General features: G+C 51.5%; 2 protein-coding genes across 2 annotated transcripts in view; both read right to left on the bottom strand.

Moving 5' to 3' along the window:
• The window catches only part of BU24DRAFT_415986 (FabD/lysophospholipase-like protein), a gene marked incomplete at both ends in the record, with an annotated part of 4052 nt that extends 1470 nt beyond the window's left edge, over positions 1-2582 (bottom strand). Inside the window, 5 exons of the mRNA XM_033526344.1 lie at positions 108-730; positions 786-1409; positions 1467-2053; positions 2124-2360; positions 2422-2582. Of these exons, the coding sequence (XP_033376692.1) occupies positions 108-730; positions 786-1409; positions 1467-2053; positions 2124-2360; positions 2422-2582 (2232 nt within the window). The remainder of the gene's footprint in view (positions 1-107; positions 731-785; positions 1410-1466; positions 2054-2123; positions 2361-2421) is intronic.
• A 1696-nt stretch (positions 2583-4278) lies between these two features.
• Positions 4279-7355, bottom strand: BU24DRAFT_477625 (uncharacterized protein). Its single transcript, XM_033532998.1, has 3 exons — positions 7105-7355; positions 4970-7034; positions 4279-4562 (listed from the first exon to the last, which is right to left on the bottom strand). Exons 1-3 carry the CDS (start codon positions 7341-7343, stop codon positions 4422-4424), a joined length of 2445 nt encoding a protein of 814 aa, XP_033376691.1. The 5' UTR covers positions 7344-7355; the 3' UTR covers positions 4279-4421.
• Between the last annotated feature and the right edge of the window lie 1123 nt (positions 7356-8478).

Here is an 8478-nt window from a genome sequence, read left to right as displayed (position 1 = left end):
TTGCCCTGGTCCGCGTAGAGCCGACCGAGCAAATCGATCGCACCGAGTACTCGGCTTTCTCTGGGAACGCATAGAGCCGCAACATTCATAGTCCACCGAGTACACACTAAAGCATGAGGTAGGAGTCGCTTCTGCAAGGCCATATAGTCACGACTCGACTTGTTTGGGACAGCCCATCCGACAAGAAGAACTGCAAGTTCAGCTAGCTGTTCACCATGCTCTCGACAGCCATAGTGGTTCGCCCACTTGTGCACCACTGGATGAGTCGTATAGCTCGCCGTGCCTTCCACCTCCTCAATCATCGAATAGTTCCGGAGCAGCCGCATCGCCTGCACGAACTTCATTTCATTGCTTCCCAGGCTCCCGATCCAGTCAGACACCTTTGCAGCTACCTCGGCGTTTGACCCACAAGCCTTGTTAAACAATCCATACCACATGTCTTGATTGTTCAGGCACGACCACAGTAACAGCAGCTTGGCTATAGCCTCACTCTGCCTCCAAATGGCGTCGTAGGAAAGAGCCCATGTCGTCCAAACACTGCGCCCCCCATACTCCTGAAGTGGCATCTCGGGCTGATTCTCCGGCCCGATCAACTCCGCCCACTGCTGCTCGTAGAACTCGACATACTTCTCAAATCCAACACCAGTCTCTTGCAGGTACGCGCCGGCCTGCGCGATGGCCAGCGGGAGGCCGTCAAGGAGGTCAAGCAACGGCTTACTTTTGTTCGGGTCTAAGGATGGATGATCAGCTTGGAGACATATCAAGTACCGATGACTGGTCCTCACCATGGCTTTTCTTATACCAGCTGCTGAGAATCGCCTGCGCAGTTCCTTCATCAACTTTAGTAACATGCTGTGATGTTCCGAGCTGCTCCAGCCTGGCCAGTCGACTCGTGATGAGGACAGATCCATGGTCGGCGGCGGGAAAGTACAGCCGAACATCGTACGCCAGAGGATCTGCGACGTGTTGCCCATGCTCTCGGTCAACGTTGTCAAATACGACCAGCCAGCGGCTGTTATCGGGAAGGGCAAGCCAAGCAAGCACTTCTCTCGCCACTACCTGAATATCACCCTCTCTCGTCTCGGCATATTGTTTACTAGTCTGCGAGATCTGGCCGTCGGGAATCCTGCTTGCGTTCCTCGCAATGCTTTGCTGCAGGCTGTCTTGACTGCTTCCATCGAGCCAGAATACACAGCTGAAGGCACGTTGGTAACGTCGCATGAACTCCACAGCAAGCTGCGTCTTCCCGATCCCGCCTAGTCCGTACAGCACAAACGTCGCTCGGCGGTTGTTACCCCTCCGAGGTAGTAGTGCTTGCTCGAGCGCTCGCATCTCATTTGGCCTGTCAATGAATTCTCTCGCTTGTAGAACACCTTGAAGACTGAAATCAACTCGATATTCTCCCATGTCTACGAAAGGTGGTCAGCTGTGCCTAGCCAGGACAGTCTGTATACAACAAAACTAACATTCTTTGCCTGCAAGATTGCCTGCACACGTTTGCATCTGCTTATACACCTCCTGTGATGTCATATATCGCCGTGTTGCCGCTGCCACCTCCTTCTTCTTGTCTGATTTGTCGAGGGCGACCTCCTCCAGCCCATGCGCCACGTTGAAGCGGAAGTATCGATTGCTGTCGTCCAAGTATGCCTTATCTCGTCGGAACCTCTCGGCAGTCTGCTCAGTCTCAGTAGCCATCGCAAGCAGCGTCCCACCTATGTGCAGCAGGTCGTCGTCGAAAGGCTTTAGGGATGGTACCCCCGTTCCTATCGAGACGACGCATCGCACCTTGCCCTCCAACGGCTCAGGACCCCACAGCAGCTGCGCCTGATTCCACACCTCCATGATCGGATTGTTTGCGCCTGTGCCGCCATCTAGAAACTCCTCCTTATACCGACCAACGGCGATCGGGTCAAAGAAGGACGATGCCGCGGACGTAGCTCGACACGCCTCCCAGATCTTAACGCTGTTCAGGAGGTCATTGCCGCTGCGAGGACTCTTGTAGCTTGTCAAGCACACTGTCTCGCTCGTCTCCTTGCTCGTCGCGCACACGAAGCTGGGCAACTTTCGTTATCTCTTACGAACAAGAACAACACGAACACGGGTGAGCACGGAGCTTGACTTACACTTTGCACGGAGTGTCAGCAGCGTCTTTCAGCAGGGTATCTTCCTGGAGACCCCGTGCCGTGATAACCTCTTTCGCAGCTCTCGCCAGCTCGTCTGAGTCGAATCTCCCCTGGAGCTTGCCCTTGATCGTGACTCTATGCTGCTTCTTCTTGAACACTCTGTCCATAATCGAAAGGTATGCGTCGATACACTCGTCGATGCTCATCTTCAGCCGGCCGAGCATGACCGCGATCAGCCTGGTCAAGCATTTGGTCAGTAGATTGACACCCACTTATTCCAAGAACCACAACGACATACCCTCCCGTGCTCGTCCCACCGATCATGTCAAAGTAGTCGCACGGCTTCGGCGGATCGTCTAGGTTGACAGCCTCCATAAGCTGCTCGAGGATCATGAGCGCTGACAGGCCGCGCACCCCGCCACCGTCGAGCGCGAGCAGGCGGACCTCCTTCTTCGACATGCTGAGCTCTCGACGTTTGTTATAGCTGTAAGACAGCTGCTAAGATTATTCGCGTGATGAATAGAGACCAGCAGCGAGGTTGACCAGATTATGAAAGGGGGAAGAGGGAAGGCCAGGCTGGACCAGCTGAAAGAGCTGCAACCGCCAGGTTTGCCTGGCTGCCTCTGCCATCATTCAGCTGGGGTGTTGTTGGCAATTAGTGGCTAGCTCGAGGTCTGCTGTGCAAGGTGGGGGGCCAACAAAGTTGCTGCAGGCGGGCATGAGACGGTGGGGCGTAGCCGCTTCTTCTCTGCGACTGAGAAGCGTGCAGATCGAGCGGAGGACCAGATCTGGGGTCCGTCTCAGCCCTAGCCGCTGCTACACTACTACTTTCGCTACAGTAGGGTCGCATGTGGAGTGATCATTGGAGGTGGAGCCGCTCAAGGGGTGGTTTCTGTTTCGGGCTTGGTCTTCCACGCTAAGTTTAGAGCAGGCTAGCGCTAGGTCCAGTATCTGCCCAAGACCTTCATGCTCGTCCTCTCCACCAAGATCTGTTTGACTTGTCTGGAAGGCAGGCGCTAGGGAAGCAATGTAATTAGAGGTGATTTTGGAATAGGAACAGTGCGTTACAGAGAGCAGAAGCTATAGTGTCTGTGATATATCACAATTAGCTTTAAATTAATGCATATCTGAAGTAAGTTAATGTCAAGCCTTTTTCGCTCCAAGTTTTGGTAGAATAGCCTTATCCTAGCCTTACCACCTCCCTCCTAAGTCGATCATCAGCCCTATGCGCGCTGCGGGGCGCGATCTCATGCAGCGCCGCCCCGTCGATAGGTACTTCCGGCGGAAGCAAACCACCAGTTCGGGCTAACGTGCGATCACACGTGGCTGTGCGGATTGCGTCAATTTTCGGATGCGTGTGTGAATTACATTACTTAGACAGCATACGCTAAGCCTTGTAGGTCAAGTGTCAAGTCGCCTGCCAAGAGCTGTTCAGGGCCTCTCTTGCCGGATAAATCCGGACTACATTCCTGGACTATAAAATATCTTTAGATTGTCCCGCAGGCTTTTGTAGGTAGGTGAAGATTATTTTAGCTGCACCGATGAACATGATTAATAGAGACGTATACTGTTATATGGCTTTAGAATAGGTGAAGTCGTACAGGTAGATGACGAAAAGATCGACAGCATGATGATAATTCATGTAATTTTCTATGTTTCTACTGGCTGTAGAAGCAGACGTACTTGGTCGACACCTTGAAACTCAAATCACCCTAATTCCACTAAATTGAAGGATCCAGTCTGACTATTTGTAGAATCCTTTTCGGCATGGCGGGTTTTTCGTTACGCAGGGACGGACGTTAGACTTTTGCAAATAGATAGAGTACATAGTAGCTCCGCTGACAAAGATCAACGCTAAACATATCAAGTATTGTATGGCCGCGAAACAGGCGACGCTGTGCAGGTAGACACCAAAAGGATCGACAACATGGTGATGAATGATGTATTTTTCTATCTTCCCACTAGCCATAGAAGCAGACGTATTCGATAAGCACCTTGAAACAAAATCTGCCCTAATTCTGCAAGATTCGCGGATTAAGTCTGATTATTGTCGAATCCTTTTCGGCATGGCGGGTTTTTCGTTACGCAGGGACAGACGTTATTCGGGATACGTAAGTCTTTTCCATGGTTGAGGTTTATTTCGAAAGGGGGAGAAGGGGAATCACATCCTATACCCATGTTCAAGGTGCCTCCATGGTGATGTAAGACAACACTGAATTCCGACGAACGAAACCAAAAGAGAAATAGGAAGGTTGATCGAATCCCCCTGTCTTCAGAAGGACCGGCCAATCTGACCGTTCACATTCTTCGCACTGCGGCGTCGTCATTGCCATGGAGCCCGCCAACCCTCCCGCGACGCCCTTTGCCGCCTCGTACATCGGCCTCGACCTCCGCTTTGCCTCGCGGAGCTGCCACCTGTCCTCCCACCTGTGCAACTCCCTGCCGATCTTAAAGCTCAGGAGGATGAGGATGGGTGACGACCATGACGGGGGGCGGCAATGATCCAGATGACGTCGGAGAAGCGGGCGGAGTTCCGGCCGAAGTAGCCGACAAGGAAGGTCAGGGGCAGAAAGAAGAAGGTGACGGCGGTGAGGACATTCATGCTCTCGTTCTGTTAAGCGCCCATGGTGTTGAAGACAGGGCGATGAGGTTGTCGGCCGCGAGCCGCATCTGCTCCAGGATGATATGGAGTGTTAATTAAGGCAACGAGTGATAGTCTTTAGCAACGGAGAACTTATGATTGTGCGCATCATACGAGATCCAACGATTGCCCTAAATCATGTTAGAGCAAAAAAGATCCAATATAACATTACAGGAAGCCCAATACAGAAACTGCTTGTACTCACAGTAGAGATTTGATATGCAATACGCAAGATGCGTTCGATTCTTGATCTGATGGTCGAGGCAAGTTCAACAGGGCGATCTTCTTCGTCGTGTTCTCGGGCAAACCAATCACTAGGAAAGTATGATTGGCTCCAGACTTGTCCACGAATTGTATAATCTTCTGGTAGTGGAACAGAGTCGACTTGATCGGGTGGAAACATGGGACTAGGAAGCACTTGTTCCGCCTGTTCCGCCTTTAACATCTCATTGAGTGAGGTGACGAGCGCTTCCCAGGGCGCATCGTTGAGAAAGTGCGCAATGCTGGAAATTGAAGAGATAGCAGACAAGAAAGACATGACGACATGGATGTGGGGTAGAACATTTTTGTCGCCGATCCGCCGACAAACCATCTCCATGGTTGACATAGTTAGATGGTATGCTTTTGAGAAGGTGAATTCAGAAGACAGGGATTCAAGTCTCTGCGGCAAATTCACGTCAACTGAATCCTCCACAGGCTGAATAACTTCGCTGGCCTCGTTATCTGCTTTGCTTAACTCAGAGGATTGGCTGAGACTTTGAAGGGTTCGCCTATAGTGGGAGACTACAATTTCACGTAGAATGGATTCGTTTGAGCCATAATCGAAGAGTCCTGCAATGTTAGTCATCCCAATAAAAACCCCCTGTTCCTTCCACTTTGCTGTAACGCGATTGATGTGATTATCTAATTGGCTCTGAAAGGCCTGCCGAGCATCTTCAAAATCCTCTGGGAACAACTTCTTGAAGAGAATCGCGTGCGCCTGAATGAACCGGATGTCAATAGGTAGTCCCTGGGAGCAGGCCGCAGGATTGCGGTCCAGTACTGGGTTTAGCAAGGTCAACATGGATTCCCGAGCACTGTCAAACGGAACAACACAAGTGAGAGATCTGCAGTAGTAAGCCAGCTGCTGAAGAGCGTTGGGCCTAGCAAGAACAGCCAGGTGATGATACAGCCTGCCGATAGATGGATTCTTCTCTGCAGCCTTGCTGTACCATAATCTGGCCACACCGGCCCACGTCTCCCGGTCCCGAAGGTCCTCGTCTTCGACAGCCATCCGGTAACGACCGAGATCACCGAGGTACTCCATCCAGGTATCCTCAAATGCCGGGACAGTCTCATATAGCAGAGCAACCATTTGGTAGGCTAGATAGATGAATGCGAGCATATAATCCAGGCTTTCGGGTAGCCTTAGTCGAAGCAACTCTAGGAACTGATGGATTCCGTGTTTCCATATTCGAGCTGGCATTGAGTACTTGGCAGGTACGCGATGCAGTGCAGACGTGGCAGAAGGGTGTTGGGAGGCTAAGAAAAAGTCGTGATGCTCATGCAACAAAGTCCTATGCAGCGCAATGAGGGCCTGCCATTGATCACAAGCAAGGTTTGACAGGGGCTCCCCATCTGCGTCATTAAGCCGTTGTTTCTCCTTCTCGTTAACTTCAATGCATTTATTCTCAACCATTGTCAGTCCTGCATAGATGGATTTCACCTCGGAGGCGAGCTGTTCTTGTGAGATTGGGCGGGACTCTGGTTGTAAGAGCAGATCTGGAAACCGGGTATCCGACTTTTGGAGTTCAATGAGTCCACGTTGACGATGTTGGGTATAGCCTGTATGCTGTTTGGGAGATGACTTAGGAGTCGAACCTTTTGGAAAGGGCTGGCGGTTTGGGCTTGATGCACCCTCTTTGAAATGGAGCTGGCTCCTATTCGCCTCGACTGACCATTCACTAGGGGGCTCTGGAGTTGATCGGTAGGGAGAAACAGTACCTTTGGCGCCTTGCTTGGGATCGAAGAGGCGGAATTCGACATGTTTGGATCGGGTCGTTCGATCCGAGGTCATGTTGTAGGGCAAATCTCTTGAATAATCGGGGTCCAGGATTTGGACCGGGCCGGGATTTTTGCCACGACGAGCCTGGAAATCGGATTCAGCGGGCCTCTTTTTCGATGAGTCCAAAGAATCTCGGCCAGACACAGGATTGAGAGAGAGTGCGCCTAGATCTGGAGTTGAACCGCCACCTGCGGTGGCTTCTGATGAGCGGTCTGCTCCAGCATTCCTGCAAATCACAGTTAGAACGTGACATTCGACCAGTACGACGTACACGTAACCGGATCAGCAAAACTTACGCCTTTTCGACCGCGTCCTTCACCACTCGGGCACGTGCCTGGTTGGGATCCATAGCCTGGAGTAGGGATGCGTGGTCGGCCTTTGCATGCTCGAATACTTGATCGGCTGACTGGAAGACCCTACCTGGACGATTGCAATAGGGACAGGGCAAGGGCTCTGAAGGGAATGTTTCGGTGGTCTTTGCCTGGGTTCGGAGAGCATTTACCCAGCGGGAATGAACATCAACGTTGCCGGCCATGTTCGGAAGGCCAACAAGCGTACGATTGCGGAATGGAAGCTCTGGCGGTGATTGGCTATGGGGAGTTGCTGGAACTTGAATGAATAAGAGTCTACTGAGGGACAGATTGCTTGCTGCAACAAACTGGTAGCTGGCAAAGGTGAAGAGATGTCGAGTTGAGAAATCCTTAGGAGAGATTTTAGGGCAGAGGATTGGGAGGGTAGGGTTGGCGGCACAGGAGGCAGCGTAAATATGGCTAAGGGGTGCTTTTTACCACTCGAAAGTCACACCCCTTGTTCTGCTTGATTGTATCCAGGGTAACTGCGTGACGACCAGCGCGATTAAGATATCTCAGATATGCGGTGTACTAGTGGCGGCAGTCTGTGCAGCAAAGAGGATGTCTGTGTAACAATATCAAGAGGGATCCAGTTATATGGCCTAATTTGCATTATCTTAATGGTACACTGGTGACGTACACGACATTCGGACGTATATTAGGAGTATATCCATGGACACATTGGCTCTCTATGCAAATTCAGGTACAACACGCGGAAGAACCCATCCATGGCTACATGGCTCGATCTCATGATCCGCTTTCCCCGTCCCCCGTCCCCACCCTCCTCTTGTCCACCCATTGAGATTCAGAGCGCTTCGATCGAAGAGCGATACCTCGTATTCAGAACCTGTGGTTACGGGAAATCTACTTTCCGACATAGATCTGCCCTTTGAATGGAGAATAGTTGGTGGCAGCGATTGATCACCTTCGCCGCGAATATCTATTGAAAACCTGTCAAGAGGTGCCGAATAGGAGGAACCTTCTGTTCCTTACAGCACTCAGTTCGTGATCATTTGACCAGATATCTACTCCATAAACTCAGAGTCATATGCGTGATCACTGCCTCGTCTCAGCGTCGCCCGATGGCGCTTATAGGCACTGGTAGCGCCGGTGGCGCTGGTGGCGCAGGTCGACCAATGTCGTGGGGTCGAATCCCTGCTTGGTTTACATGGAACAAGTGACAGATCTTATCGTCAACAACACAGACATTCCGAGTTCCCTTAGAAGAAGGAGGCAATCGAAGAGATTGTATACCGTGACCCTCGTTCCAAACAGCCTCGTGGGAATCTCGAAGCTAATGTCAGCAGTCTGGTTCTCATA

This window comes from Aaosphaeria arxii (genome assembly GCF_010015735.1).
Source record: "Aaosphaeria arxii CBS 175.79 unplaced genomic scaffold BU24scaffold_20, whole genome shotgun sequence".
Taxonomy (NCBI): Eukaryota; Fungi; Ascomycota; class Dothideomycetes; order Pleosporales; genus Aaosphaeria; species Aaosphaeria arxii.
This window is presented reverse-complemented; position numbering and strand designations above follow the sequence as displayed.